General features: G+C 39.0%; 1 protein-coding gene across 1 annotated transcript in view; it reads left to right on the plus strand.

The window, feature by feature from the left end:
• Positions 1 to 2,891: 2,891 nt before the first annotated feature.
• The window catches only part of IP3K1 (inositol-trisphosphate 3-kinase-like protein), a 198,116-nt gene continuing 184,258 nt past the window's right edge, over positions 2,892 to 16,749 (plus strand). Inside the window, exon 1 of the mRNA XM_069310552.1 lies at positions 2,892 to 3,005. Within this exon, the coding sequence (XP_069166653.1) occupies positions 2,940 to 3,005 (66 nt within the window). The 5' untranslated portion in view covers positions 2,892 to 2,939. The remainder of the gene's footprint in view (positions 3,006 to 16,749) is intronic.

Consider the following 16,749-nt stretch of genomic DNA (forward strand, 5'->3'; position numbering starts at 1 on the left):
ACCAGCCTATGACCGTCCTGTATTCTGGACCATTCACCTTGCAAAGTTGGGCGAGGTTAGCCCTAACCATTTGTCCTCTGTCCTTGGACAGAAGACAGCAGATGGACAGACACAGACAAGCTTTATTATAGATATGATAAATGGATTGTGGAATGATCGAGGAATAGGCCGAGTTGGGGTAATATATATGTGTTGGTGATTGATTTATGAAGATTAAGCCACCCAAGAGGTGACACGGGCATGAATATCCCGTAAAATATATATTGGTAATTCCTACCTAATTATTAAGTGACTGACGCCACAGTTTCTGCGAGTTATAACTAATAATAATACACAAAGAAATCATATTAACGTGATATATCAAGGAGAAAATCAATTGGAGCCGTGTGAATGATTCGAACCTGCACCGTGGGTACGCCCCAGCACACGCCTTAAACCACTGAATAACGATATGTTATAAGTAATGTAACCTGGGCTGCAAGTGATTCCACAAGGGGTCTCGAGGCATCGGGCTAATACTATATCAGGTTTTTACACATTACCCGCATACACTCTTGTGAGGTATAGGAGTGCTTTCCCCTAACGCTCCCTTCACACATTGGCTTGTAGGGAGCGTGGCTCTAATGGATTGTCTCAGTAATAATAATAATGTAATATAATACACATGGTTACAAATGCTTAATTTAGTACTCGCGCTTTTAATCACAAAATGCAACCAGTAATTACTGAGTGATCAATGACAAGCGACTGTGCCATGTACAGCTAAGCACATATTTAAAGGGTACTGGTAGTAAAGTGAGGTCAGAATTCTGGGTTCGAATCCCGGGCAGAAACGAAATAGTTGGGCACATTTCTTTTCACCTAATGCGTTTGTTCACGTAGGTACTCAGGAGTTAGTCAGCTTACTAATTCGACCTTGAGGGGTGGACCTCGATATAAGGCTAACGTGTATATGAATACACTCTGGCTTCCTGTCCCCCGACACAATGAATGATATAATAAGTGTAAAAAATTCCCCATGGAAGACGAAAGTTGGTATTGATGCATTAGAGCATATTTAGCCAAAGTCAACACCATCTTGGAAACATAAAATTATGAGACGTACTGTTATTTTAAACTTAACACTAATTCCTATGTGATTATATCGCTGTATTACCTTAGAAACGTGGCTATATATAGCAATGGAAGACATTCATGGAGCCTATATATATATATATATATATATATATATATATATATATATATATATATATATATATATATATATAATATATGTCGTACCTAGTAGCCAGAACGCACTTCTCAGCCTACTATGCAAGGCCCGATTTGCCTAATAAGCCAAGTTTTCATGAATTAATTGTTTTTCGACTACCTAACCTACCTAACCTAACCTAACTTTTTCGGCTACCTAACCTAACCTAACCTATAAAGATAGGTTAGGTTAGGTTATGTAGAATTGGTTAGGTTCGGTCATATATCTACGTTAATTTTAACTCCAATAAAAAAAAATTGACCTCACACATAATGAAATTGATAGCTTTAACATTTCATAAGAAAAAAATTTGAGAAAATATACTAATTCAGGAAAACTTGGCTTATTAGACAAATCGGGCCTTGCATAGTAGGCTGAGAAGTGCGTTCTGGCTACTAGGTACGACATATATATATATATATATATATATATATATATATATATATATATATATATATATATATATATATATATATATATATACACACACATTTAGTAGGCGTAGGCTGTTCGTAGCCTACCATCTGATAAACATATTAATAAAATTATTATAATTTAATATCGTTCCTCGATGTTAGTTCATTTATAAATACATGCATGGATGTCTTTCTCAAATTAAATTTGTATGTAATCAGCCTCTTCGATACAGAGACGACTCTTGACTTGGTAATCCAAGAAGAGGTTGAGAGATGTAAATATAGACATACGTACATACATTATAGGCTATTTCTGGCATTCATTAAGACTTATTAAGTCGTCAGCCTATTGACGTCATAAAGGCACACCGTCGATATATATATATATATATATATATATATATTATATATATATTATATATATATATATATATATATATATATATATATATATATATATATATATATTATATATTATATATATATATATATATATATATATATATATATATATATATATATATATATATATATATATATAAATCCTACTGTCCTTTAAATTCCAAGGTATAGATACCTAGTAAAGGTCACTAGAGCAAGTACGTGCCAGTGAGGTTTCCGCGTGGCGCCGTGTACGGGGTTAGGGTTCGGGGGGAGGGAGGGGGTTCCGTGTTCCAGGGAGCTGTTATGGTTCACACACTGCATGCTATTAACTGTCCACCTGTAACTACAGTCACCCACTCCTCCCCCCCACCCCCCAGCACGCTAAAATCATTAATAACGCTACCACGACTTACCAGCCGCGCCACGCGGCCCTCCTTGAAAAACCTCGCTAATCCACCGAGGACACATTTCCCCCGCGGGAGTTTATCGAACAAATACATTAAACTGTCCATCAGCCACCTGTGAGACATAGAGAGAGAAAGCCGTTGAACTAATGGCTCAGCAAATGTTTATAATTGGAGAGAGGAGAGCGAGGCGTAACCTCCTCCCAACCAGCAGCTGCTACTCTCATCTCCGCCTCTCCCTATGTCCCGCCCTCATTTGTACCTCCATCCCACGCTCAACCACGCCCATCTCCCTCGCTCATCTCTCCTATAACTAATCGATCGCGTCTTCCTCTGGCCTTTGAGTCATTGCGTAACTTCTTTCCGGCCGCTCGGGGTCCCCATGTAACCTGGGGAGGGAAAATGGTGAGTGTGTGCGGGTTTGGACGCGGCGCGGTGACGTCACGGGGCAGCCATGTGTGTTTATGTAGTTGTGTTGGTACCATGGCCAAGCATAGCATCCAGTTCCCACCGGCCTCATATTCCTTCCTAGCTCCGCTCCTCTATCAGGTATATGGGTTTCCTGTAGTGTGGTGGTAGTTAAAGGTCACATCTACCCAGGCGGTGAAAATGGCGCACATTCGTGTGTAGATAAGCGAGTAAATAAGGAAAACATTAATGGGGCGGTGCACTGTTGTCACTCTCCCGGAGCGAGAGGCTGCGTGTCACAACACAACAGTTGATCAAATGCATCAATGGCATTTGATGAGTGGAGTGAAAATGGCGTGTGTGTGTGTGTGTGAGGGGATATATACATGTGTGTGTGTGTGTGTGAGGCCATATGACCGTAGAGAAGAGTGGGGGAGCGCCTCCACTCTTGTCACCCAGAGTTGAACGCCCTTGACACGTATAACAAACGTCGCTGGCACTGTCACCACAGTGCCACACCATATTAAAGTACTTGTGATTATTTTGGGGTTATATAATGTGTGGATTTAGTGAGCACTAGACTGGTGGAGTAATTTTCACCAGGGAGACTGGATCTCTATATATAACACATTACCTGTTGATTAACGGTTGAGAGGCGGGACCAAAGAGCCAGAGCTCAACCCCTGCAAGCACAATTAGGTGAGTACAATTAGGTGAGTACGTTAGAGTGTGGAGTAGTGATAATGGTACCTCGTGTTTCATAAACTACTAGTACACTATTAAGTACAGTACTGTGGCTTTACAGCAGTGTACTTAAATATATGTAAACTTTAATCACTTTAATACTGTAGTTGACTTAACAGGAGAGGATTGCCACTGATGTATAGCAATTTCTTTATTCATTTAGTCAGCTTTATATTGTCTTATTAGATGTTGTGTATTTATTTATCGTTTAATGGAAAAGATTGATATTTCTAAGTTTATTTTGTCAGTTTCAAATTACAGTGTTTTAGTATACAATTTTTTTACCCACTTCAATTACTCTCTCTTTAGTGACAAGTGAAAACATCTAGTTAGGCTGAAATTTGGTCAGTATTGACAATGTTTATTTACACATTGACATTATTAGTTTACCCATCAGTTTCCTCTGAAGGGTGTACACTTAACACGATTAATGACCTGTCCTCAGCTAAGGTATTCAGATTTGCTAATGCTTAGCGATAAACATAATTTCAGACATTTGTGTTTCATTTTTATTAGGGTCATTAGGGTCCCGTTAGTACAGTTTGGTTCGTTCTCGACGCACAATCTAGTATTCCGGGTTTGAAACCCGGGCGGAACAGAAATGGTTGGGCACGTTTCCTTTCACCTAATGCTCTGTTCACTTAGCAGTGAGTAGGTACTCAGGAGCTAGTCAGCTTGTTGTGGGGTTGCATCCTGGGCGGGGTCAGTAATATGAACTTGGGGGGGGGGAAACCTCGATAAAAGCCAAATGTGTACGAATACACTCTGGCTACCTGTCCCCCGACACTGAATTATTATGATTTCTTTTTAAAGTCCCGGTTGTCTGACTTATAATACCTGTACAGCAATGTCTATGGCCATCCTAGTGTAATGTAGTAGTGTAATGTATCATAAATGTATTAGTAGTGTATAATAAAATCAATATTCAGTGGGTTGGCAGTCTTTTTGTTTACTGTATGTTTCAAGACAAAGTGTGATAGTGTGCGCTAAGGTCATAACTCTGCTGCTGAAATGTAAATAACAAATTTGTTATTTTTTAACTTTGTTAATATTATAACTTTGTCCGTATTATATTTTTATTTTGCAAAGAAAGAAAGCCTAACCATACTTTGTTAGAATATTCCCTTAGGCCTACACAATTACTATACATTATTTGGTAAATTTCATTATCTTAGACTGATGGGGTCATCAAGGGGTTTAACTATATCAAGAATTATACAAAAGTGTGGAAGCATTAAGTATTTAAATTGTCACTTAATGTAATTTGGATTAATATTTTTTTTTGTCATGGGTTAATCCTCATTATACATCATAACTGATATATACTGTACTTGTCAATAAATAATAATAATACTGTACAGTAATAATAATTTATAAAAAAAAATCACCACCTTAATTAAATTGCATTAATTTATGATATATAACATTGCTAATTTTTAAGGCTGCTAATCATGCATAGCATTTCAAGCAAGTCATAAAATTAACAATTGTGCAAGTCTTATATTTGATAAACACTATATATATATATATGATCATACACAGTGAAACAAAGTAACTTGATATATCTGTGAGAAAATGTTTGAGGCAGGATGGTGTGTGTATACATCCGGGGTGACTCCAGGATGCTGGTTCAATCCTTCCATCGTGTTCCAAAGATTTTCTCACTATATATGATCATTTAATAAAGTTATTAACAATGATATTACTAATACCTTTAACTTATAGTTAAAAGTTGTAGAGAATTTGTGTTAGTACAGTAAAATATAAGCTTCACCATCACTAAGTGATATACAAATACAGTACTGTACTTGAAACATACATGGCTATGTGACTAGGTTTAGGATTGTATTTCATTAGTAATGTATATAGGATATTAACAGAGGTGAGCTACAATTAGCTAGAATATAAATTATGGGTTCTAACCACTTAGATTCTGCAGCTTTGGTAGTTAGTATTGGTATTAAATGGGGGGGAATTGTTACAATAATTTATTTACATTGTTTTAATACAAATAATAACCCAACACATTTGCTCTAATTTGGATGAAAAGGCTGAGATTTATGCTGCTAGGAGTAATCAGTATATGGGAAATTACTGGCATTTAATTGAGTAAGCTAATGATTCCCGAATACATCAGACATTTATTATAAGATTGACATCAAGAAATTAATTAAAAATACAATTCCTCTTGAAATGTTTACAGATATTTAATATGCAAGTACCATGCACATGTTTGTTCTCTTAAAGATGTTTATCACTATATATTTAAAGACAAAATTACAAACATTTAAATCCCAGGGATGTTTAGAAATTGGTCTCCTCTCGTATATCAATTCTTTGCTGTACGTTTTCAGAATTTTTATGCTAAATATAAACAGAATAGTTAATGAGGCTGATGCCTCCCTATCCCATGGAAGGGAGTAATTGGCAGTGATGTTGATGACTATAATAATAAGAAATCTGTAGTTTCGAGATACTGTGCCTGTATATACAGTATACTGTAGTATTTTGTGTTATCGAGAAAGATAAAAGTAACAAGATTTGTCAATTAGTTTGAAAGCCTGTTACTGTAATTGTTTCACAAACTATTAGTTGAGATCTGTCACCCTTTTGCTGCAGTTAGAGAGAATACCTGCTACTCGAATAATAATTATTCTCTGTGGGAAGGAAGTTTTATCAAATGCATTGAAACGACAGTTTCTACATCATGTAACATTAATTCATACATTTGATATTCAAAATAGAAGTTTGGTTGTGGTAGCTACGGCAGTAAATCTTAAATCAGTCAGAAATACAGAACTGTAATTTGTTCCTGTTCAAGACTCATCACTGCTGAATGCTGAAATGTTTAATGGCAAATATGAAAATAGTATTCCTTTACAAAATAAAAAAAAAACTCCACAAGAAAAAACAGAACAAGTATAATTATTTGTGTTTAACAGCTACAATACATAAAATACCTTGATGAGCATCATAATTATTGGTATTTATGATGATATTAGAAACATTTATAGCTTTTTATTGGGCATATTAGAAAATGTAGCCTGAAAATTATTTTTCACAATGAAATTTGTATTTTTTAATGGAACTATTGTACTAGGAAGAGCAAGTAATTTCATACTACTGTATAAATGTAAACAAAATCGGAAAAATAGGATTTGTTACATAACCCCCAAGTACAGTGCTTCAACGAAATGGTTAAAAATGATGATAAAGTGTAACCATGATTAAAAGAATTAATTGGTCTCTCATAGTGTTTGGAAACGTCCGAATAATTAAAAGAAACATTATGTGATATGATTTATAGCAAATTTTTTGTTTATTCTAGTTAATAAGATTAATTTTTTCTTCAGGTTTTGATGATACTTGGATTGTATTAATATAATATTCAGTGGTATGTTATAGTTTTCATTCCAATAAAAAAAAGTCTAATCTGTTAGAAATTAGTAAATAATGTTAATGTTGAAAAATGTTTGTTTGAGCATGGACAGTTTTTTTAGTTGGTGTTTTTTGTTAATTTTGTATACTGTACAGTATTATTGATTTGAATTTTTGTTTCTCCAACAATTAGGTTTTGTTTCCACGTGTTTTCTTGTTCAATATATTTAAATGAGAATTTCTGTTGTTAAATTAATTGTGGATTATCTTTAATTTTTAGACAATTAGATGGAATTTTAAATATGTTCACGAATGTTCATTATATCTCTTGCTTATAAGAGTGTGTGTGTGTGTGTGCGTGTGTAATTACCTAAGTGTAGATAATATAGGATGAAAGCTACACTCATGGTGTCCCGTCTTCCCAGCACTGTCATATAATGCTTTGAAATTACTGACGGTTTTGGACTCTACCACCTCACCTAACTTTTTCCAACCATCTACCACTCTGCAAAAGTGATTTTTCTTATATTTCTTCGGCAGCTTTATTTAGTTAGTTTAAATCTATGACCTCTTGTTTTTGAAGTTCAAGGTCTCAGGAATTCCTCCTTATCAATTACTGTATATTGATTTTGTACATAATGATCATATCGCCTATTTTTTATTCTATCTTTTATTTTTGACATATTTAATGCCTCTAACTTCTCCTCATAGCTCTTGTCGTTCAGTTCTGGTGTGTGTATCATGTGAATGAGTGAAACTTGGTGTGAAACAGGTAAAAATGAGGCAGATATGTTAAAATGGAGCAGATAGTAAAAGGTATAGTTATATGGGGATATGTGATGTACTTACATAGAATTGTTAAAATATGGGTTATTACTATGAGTGTGGTTGTGATTCAGAATACAGGTACAGTACTGCACTCTGTTGGCTGTTGCATTGGACACTCAAATGTCAGGTGCAAATACCCTAGAGTTTATTATAATTTAGCAGTGGTTTGAAGATGTAAAAATGCTCACTATGAAACCCTTATATAGTCTAGGGAAGCTGGATAAATGCAGATGTACCTATATATATGATATTACCAAATACACAAATGTAGCATTAGGCTACTACTGTTACTTCATTTACATTTTTTTATGATATAAGAATTTGTTATACAAAAATAAAAACAGTGTCTGAATTATCTGCCTTAGATTTTGGTTTTAGTCGTCTGAATACTTTACACATTTTTATTTGAATAGATTATGGCCTGGTCTGAAAGTGTGCGCGAATTCCTAACTTTTGTTTATGCTAATGAATGAAGTGTTCAGATTTCAGCCATGCCTAGTTTTAAGATAATGTCTATCAGGCCGTATTTGTTTTTTCTCTTGAGGTTTTTTATTCATGCCCCGGTCGGCATCGATGGCTTCAATGTGTGGATGTGTGGCGCTTTAGGGCGTGTGGGTGTCTGGTCGGTGGTGACGCCGGTCCATCGCGTTCGTGCTGCCCTTTGTTTACCGCCGTCTTCCTTCGGATTTGCGTTCTTGTTGTTCTGGTGCCTCTCGAGGGGGGGGGGGGGGTAGAAATAGCCTAAGCTACTCTATCCCTTTGAGATATATTTCTTTATCTCAATAAACATACTTGAACTTAATATAGTCTCCGTGGTGTAGTGGTAAGACACTCGCCTGGCGTTCCGCGAGCGCTATGTCATAGGTTCGTATCCTGGCCGGGGAGGATTTACTGGGCGCAATTCCTTAACTGTAGCCTCTGTTTAACGCAACAGTAAAATGTGTACTTGGATGAAAAAACGATTCTTCGCGGCAGGGCATCGTATTCCAGGGACCATAGGATTAAGGACTTGCCCGAAACGCTACGCGTACTAGTGGCTGTACAAGAATGTAACAACTCTTGTATATATCTCAAAAAAAAAAAAAAAAAAAACTTGCCTCCTCTCGGTGGGGCGCGATCATTTCCTTCCCTTCCCCTGCGGAGCTAGCCTATGCTGCAAGCCTCACTTTTCTTGATTCGAGCTTTAGTCACCCCCAATGCCTTTGCGGCATTCTGTTCGTTCTTACAGTTGGGTTATCTACTTTTCAAGTATTGGGGCGTCATTCCTGTTAACTTTTCGGGTCCTCCGGGTGTTTGGCCTCGGCATGGTGCCAGTGGCTTCCAGACTATGGAGCGTCCGGCGGTTCCGGGTCGTGTGACATTTGCAGAAGGCATGTTCTTGCCGAACCCGTCCTCCTCAAATGTTAATGCTTGTAGTAACTAACTGGCCGAAAGTACCGGTATGTAGTGATGGACCACCAAAAGTTTACTGTTCACTGAACTTTATAGAGTTTGGAAAACATAAAACTCGGAACCAAACTAAGGCATTCCCAGGCTTAGTATGGCACAAATCTGCCATATAAGGCCTAAGACAGCGTGTATTAGGTCTAGGAGTGCTAGGAGAGGCTAGGTTGGGGTTCTATATTTATGCTGCGATTCAACAAAGAAAAGGTATTTCTCATTTGGCCAAATTCACTAATACAGAACATCAACTTTTTGGTGGTCCATTGGTACTTTCAACCACAGAGTTACTATAAGTACTGTCACTTCAGGAGGCTCGGGTGGGTTTTGTCCCGCTGGGGGGATGAGACCTTTATCTCTCCCACTTTATCTGACCCAATGACTTGACCTGACCTCTTTACCTGGCCCAGTGACCTGACCTGACCTCTTTACCTGGCCCAGTGACCTGACCTGACCTCTTTACCTGGCCCAGTGACCTGACCTCTTTACCTGGCCCAGTGACCTGACCTGACCTCTTTACCTGGCCCAATAGCTTCTTAACGTGTTGCGGGAGCTAGTTTTCTTTCCGGGTCACGTTCTTTTACAGGCTATTCTGTGACAGGTTGGCGGTGTAGGTTGTATGAGGTGTTGCTGAAGGAGGGGCGGGGCGGGCTGGTTGTATGGGGGGTCTAGTTGAAGGTGTATAGTGTATGTGATAGTGTTGAGGGTGTACACGTAAGGAGAACACTGGACAGATACAGTGTCACGGGGAAATGCTCTCCTCGAAGTGAAACATGCGCCCAAATGCTCCCCCGTAATTGTGGCTATGATTACATTGTTGCCAGCTCTCGATGCTTCATCTACACGACACAGGGGTGTGTGAGGTGGCAGTGGCCGGCGTCGGAGGGCGTGTTCGCTAACAAAGGCGTGGCAGACGTGGTTGGGAAGGCGGGAGGAGCGGGTCACATGCCAGTGGTGGTGGGGAAGGCGAGAGGAGGGGGACATATGCCAGTGGTGGTGGTGGGGAAGGCGAGAGGAGGGGGACATATGCCAGTGGTGGTGGTGGGGAAGGCGAGAGGAGGGGGACATATGCCAGTGGTGGTGGTGGGGAAGGCGAGAGGAGGGGGACATATGCCAGTGGTGGTGGTGGGGGAGGCGGGGCGGGCATGCCCGTGATGGTAGGTGGAGCAGAGACAGACATGCCAGTGGTGGGATCCCTGTGTTGGCATCCGTGGAAGCCTATTTCATATTGGCTTTATATATATTCACAGTGATTCATGCCCTGTCCTTGCCAACTGGTCCCACTCATCTGCTCCGTTGTCATTACTCTGATTTGTTGTGTCTTTTGTTTAATCATTACTTGCATCGCTTTCTCTGTCCTTACTTCAGCCTCTCTATTAATCCTCCTGGATTACTTTTATCTCCGCCACTCATTCTTCACTTACCCCTCTTCCTCCTCCTCCTCCGTGGTTTTCTCTCTATTATCCTATTGTCGCGGTTCACTTTCCCATGCTTGTTTTCCTGCCCTCTTCCCTGCTTCACTAACGTGGTCTCTCTCCCCCCTGCTTCACTAACGTGGTCTCTCTCCCCCCTGCTTCACTCTCACTTGTCCCCCACTCTCCATTTCCCCCCAAAAAAGCAGCAGTAGAATATAGAATAAAGTTTTAGAGACTGTGTATACAGTCACCAGTTGTACATGAGCAGGACCCGAGGTCCAGCCTGAATCAAGCCCACTGTCATTACACAGCGCCTGTAACAGGGATTTATATTACTGGTACAGCAAGCCATCTCCTTGTGATTAAATCCCAAAATAATATGCATCCTGGTAGAGGTCTTCCGGGTCTCTCCTGTTGACGCGATGTTGCCGTCGGGTCAACTTGCTCTACTCGTCAAGCATTCTTTAGCTGTGTTAGAATCACGTTAGCGTTTCTGGCAGCGATAAGCGAAGGCTTGAAGAACAAATATTTCTTGAGCTGTAGAGGTGAGCACGTAGCCAGGCACCAAGTCACAGTATGAAGATTCATATATAAGATGTGGAATGAAAATTGCATTTTACAGGCCCCCCCATAGTTCACACCCTTATAAATTTTGTCCGATGCTTTGGAAGAAGCTACTACGGGCTCACCATAGCCCGCGCTGCTTGGAACTCTTTGTTCGATGTAGCGAATCTTAAACAACAACAACATACACAGAGAGAGAGAGAGAGAGAGAGAGAGAGAGAGAGAGAGAGAGAGAGAGAGAGAGAGAGAGAGAGAGAGAGAGAGAGAGAGAGAGAACTCTATCATAGGAGGTGTAGTGCCCAATGGCTTCTCTAAGTCTGGGAACTGTGCAGCGTTGTGATGATTGATGAAGATTAAGCCATCCAAGAGATGGCACGGGCATGCATAGCCCGTAAACCATCGTTGTGTATTATTATCTAGTCTTGCGTGACCTTTGAGGCCAGAAGTTCCTAAGGTAGAAAGTCAATTGGTATATAATCGTACATTTTTTCCCCCCTGCGGTTGTGTGTTGAGATCTCTGGCTCTGTAGTTATGAACGACACGAAGTACCGAACAGTTGGTGAGAATGAAAACTAACAGAGCTATTTATTACAGCAAATGTCATGCCGTGGGAGAGAGGACGTGAGACGTAAGAGATAGGCACAAGGTTTATGCATCCCATCTTTTAAGATTAAGAGTGTGTGTAAATCACGAGAATTATCACGTGATGAAAAATGAGACAGTGTCAGACCACGCAGGAAGAATTGAAACAGGAATTTCCTTAAGTACTTTCGTATTTAATTATACATCTTCAGAAGGAGTCTTCAGAAGGATTCCGTCTGAAGATGTATTAATATACGAAGGTACTTAAGGAAATTCCTGTTTCAATTCTTCCTCCGTGGTCTGACACTGTCTCTCTTTTATATATATATATATATATATATATATATATATATATATATATATATATATATATATATATATATATATCTTTCATATTTTCATATAGCAGTCTTTCTTTTAAACATATTTTGTTGAAAACGACAGTAAGTTTTAGATTTATCATTGAGGCAGGAATCTTGTCAATATTCCCTATGGTTTACATCATTCAGTCCAATAGTCTCGTCCACGGGCACATTAGTGAACAGTGACACCACGTCCAGGGCGTCACTGTTCACTAATGTGCTCATGAACGAGACTATTGGAACGAATGATGTAAAAACATAGGGAATATCGAGAAGATTAGTAACAGGATCATTAAATCTAAAACTTTCTGTCGTTTTCAACGAAATATATAATATTTATATATTTATACACTATTATACTGAGTTCTTGTCGGGTTTGTGAAGCATTTAAGGCTATAGTGCGTCCGTGTTTTACATTAAGGTCTCTCGGACAGCTGTAGCTGTCTAGAGTGAATTTTTTCTATTAATACATTAGGTACATCTGCATTTGTGCAGCTACCTCTAGACTATATGAAGGGGAGTACAGTATGTAGTGATTAACAGTCTCCGTGGTGTAGTGGTAAGACACTCGCCTGGCGTTCCGCGAGCGCTATGTCATGGGTTCGTATCCTGGCCGGGGAGGATTTACTGGCCGCAATTCCTTAACTGTAGCCTCTGTTTAACGCAACAGTAAAATGTGTACTTGGATGAAAAAACGATTCTTCGCGGCAGGGGATCGTATTCCAGGGACCATAGGATTAAGGACTTGCCCGAAACGCTATGCGTACTAGTGGCTGTACAAGAATGTAACAACTCTTGTATATATCTCAAAAAAAAAAAAAAAAAAAAAAAGGCCGTCAGGTGGTGTATATAAACTCTTGGGACTTGCCCCATAGAATTTCACATTTGTGATACTACTACATTTCGGGTTATTTATCCAATAATGATTTACTTACAAAAAATGGCTTCCTTGGAGGCCACACTACCGAATACTAATATGAATCCCAGTTAGTCGTGGATCATCAAGGCTGTGTGCGCCAAGTAACTGTGAAGATACTGTGAATATAGTGCATTCAAACCAACAAAACTGAACATAAATGGTCAGAAAATTAAAAATATAATCCGAAAAACCAATTGTTGCTTTTAAGCAGCGTTCATTGAAGGAATATCACTCCGGAAACCTTTAGTCCCCAAGTATATATAATATATACCAAGTATATGTAATATACCAAGTATATGTAATATACTAAGCAGTGCAGGTCAGCGGGACGCGCCCTTAAACTACCAGAGAAACCTTGTAGAAGACAAAATATACCCGTAAAGATCATTAGGTATCCCTACCGGGTATGATCGGGTATAGGATATATAATACCTACCGGGTATTATATATATATAATATTATATATATACTTGAGGAGGAAGGCGCGAGGGAGCTGGAGAAATACCTGGGATTCTACAGAACTCCTGTTTAAGGGATTATGTAGGATTTTTACACTTAAAGTGTGGTCAACTTAAAGTTGACTTGAAGTCAAAGTGACGATAGTGTGGTTGCTAAGGAGTTTAGGTGTAATTAAGGTGTGACCAAGACTAGGTACGGAAGACCAAAGGGAAATTGTGTGTGTTGGTAGTCGCTGTGTTAGACTGATAAGAGGCGGGATTCAAGAGCTGAAGCCCCCCGCTCACGCACCTCTTTCTTGCGTGCACGCCCTCATCTCGTGCGCACACACACACCTATTCCATTTACCCCACCCCTCGCTTCTATCCCCCGCCCCCCCTCTCCGCTCGCACACACACACCTAGGAACACTTGCTCATGCACGCACGCACACAAATTTTCAAGGGTAAGCGTGTCACGGCGCAACACACACCCAGGGACAACATGCGTGCAATCTGTTCCGCGTCGATATACACGTACCCCCCCAAAAAAATACAAACCCCAAAAATAATTGAGGTTAGCGATAGAGCCGCCATCGGCGAGTGATAATTGGGGTGCGTCTTGGTGGGTTGAAGAATGTGGCGGGCGGTGGGGTTGACGTCACTCGGGGAACTCCCCCGAAACTCACTCCCTCTCGTAGTGGACCAGAAGATGAGAGAGGCCGTGTCTCAGCCTCCTCCTTCTCCTACTCCTATCCCGCGCACTTTTTGTCAACTCTTGGGGTAGTTATGCGTCTCTCTCTCTCTCTCTCTCTCTCTCTCTCTCTCTCTCTCTCTCTCTCTCTCTCTCTCTCTCTCTCTCTGGGATATATGAGGACGGGGTAGATCAGCGGCGTTCAGCCTAGTTGACCGTTGGAGAGAGAAGGCATAACTCTGTAAGAGGCGAAGGGAGAGACACCCGTCGCTGTCTCTACACCAAATTAGATGTAATAATAATGCTGAATGTTGAGTTGGTGTTCGATGGGGTTTTTGTGTCTGGGTGCTGCAAGGTTTTGTGTTGTTTAATGTTTCTGGCTGTGTTCAGCAGCCCTGAAGTTGGTGTGTGTGTGTGTGTGTGTGTGTGTGTGTGACAGTTAACCACGCGGGCAAAACATGCTCGAGTAACGTTGGATCAGCGTTGACCAAGCGTTGGATGAACGTCACATCTCCCCGGGTGGCCAAGCGTCACCACCACGTATACTTTCTTAGTCGTATAGTTCGATATATATATATATGACCGAAAAAGTAAGATTAATAATTCTAACACGAATTTTCTCAATATTTCTTATGTTTCTTTTCACTGTCAATGGTAATTGAAAAATCAATTCTCCAAAATTCATTTTTATTTCTAGTCTGACGCGACGCTTGAACGCGTTTCGTAATAACTTATTACATTTTCAAAGACTTTAGTTTACACACACACAACTATAACCTGCAAACACTAAACAGAGTTCTTCTATGTTATAATTTTAAACAGCTTTCATCTTATATACCTGCATTTGGGTGACGTGATATGTTACAACAGTTTTGGATGAGGTGAACAAAACTTTCAACACAAGACAGAATGCGAAACAATGGGTATATATTGGGTAAATTAAAGGGAAGAATGGAAGTAACTGCAAAGGGCCTATTGGCCCATATTTCTTGATGCTTCATCAAGAAATCATCTGATGATGATTTCTTGATATATATATATATATATATATATATATATATATATATATATATATATATATATATATATATATATATATGTCGTACCTAGTAGCCAGAACTCACTTCTCAGCCTACTATTCAAGGCCCGATTTGCCTAATAAGCCAAGTTTTCCTGAATTATTATATTTACTATAATTTTTTTCTTATGAAATGATAAAGCAACCCTTTTCTCTATGTATGAGGTCAATTTTTTTTTATTGGAGTTAAAATTAACGTAGATATATGACCGAACCTAACCAACCCTACCTAACCTAACCTAACCTATATTTATAGGTAAGGTTAGGTTAGGTAGCCAAAAAAAGCTAGGTTAGGTTAGGTTAGGTAGGTTAGGTAGACGAAAAAACATTAATTCATGAAAACTTGGCTTATTAGGCAAATCGGGCCTTGAATAGTAGGCTGAGAAGTGCGTTCTGGCTATTAGGTACGACATATATATATATATATATATATGTCGTACCTAGTAGCCAGAATGCACTTCTCACCCTACTATGCAAGGCCCGATTTGCCTAATAAGCCAAGTTTTCCTGAAATATTATTTTTTCTCTAATTTTTTTCTTATGAAATGATAAAGCTACCCATTTCATTAAGTATAAGGACAATTTTTTTTATTGGAGTTAAAATTAACGTAGATATATGACCGAACCTAACCAAACCTACCTAACCTAACCTAACCTATCTTTATAGGTTAGGTTTGGTTAGGTAGCCGAAAAAGTTAGGTTAGGTTAGGTTAGGTAGGTTAGGTAGTCGAAAAACAATTCATGAAAACTTGGCTTATTAGGCAAATCGGGCATTGCATAGTAGGCTGAGAAGTGCGTTCTGGCTACTAGGTACGACATATATATATATATATATATATATATATATATATATATATATATATATATATATATATATATATATATATATATATATATTTATAATAGTTTGACCAGACCACACACTAGAAGGTGAAGGGACGACGACGTTTCGGTCCGTCCTGGACCATTCTCAAGTCGATTGTCTTGACTTGTATTATAATACAGTACTGTATTATAATACAGAGACTGAGACTGAGTTATGTTTGAAAATGCACATTTAGGCTAAAAATGAGAACGCTAATTCCTGAATGTATTTTTTAGTCACACAGTTCGTTTATTTGGTTTAAAATTATTGATAAATTTCTTCCCTTTTATCGAAGTATGTTCAGTGTACTAAGTTTGAACATGAATATATCAACTCACTGTAGGACTTGGACCTGTGATGCATGTTGTAGTTATTCACGATGTAAGCACGCGCCCACATCCTGGCATTTCCTCTCTTCATACACTTTCACGTGGGCTAGTTTTGTGTTGAGTGTGTGTGTGTGTGTGTGTGTGTGTGTGTGTGTGTGTGTGTGTGTATTTACTATGTGTGTTTGCAGAATCGAGGTATTAGATCTTGGACCCCGCCTCTCTACTAGTCTTATTTTTCCTCTCATATCTACTAC

This window comes from Procambarus clarkii, chromosome 67 (genome assembly GCF_040958095.1).
Source record: "Procambarus clarkii isolate CNS0578487 chromosome 67, FALCON_Pclarkii_2.0, whole genome shotgun sequence".
NCBI lineage: Eukaryota > Metazoa > Arthropoda > Malacostraca > Decapoda > Cambaridae > Procambarus > Procambarus clarkii.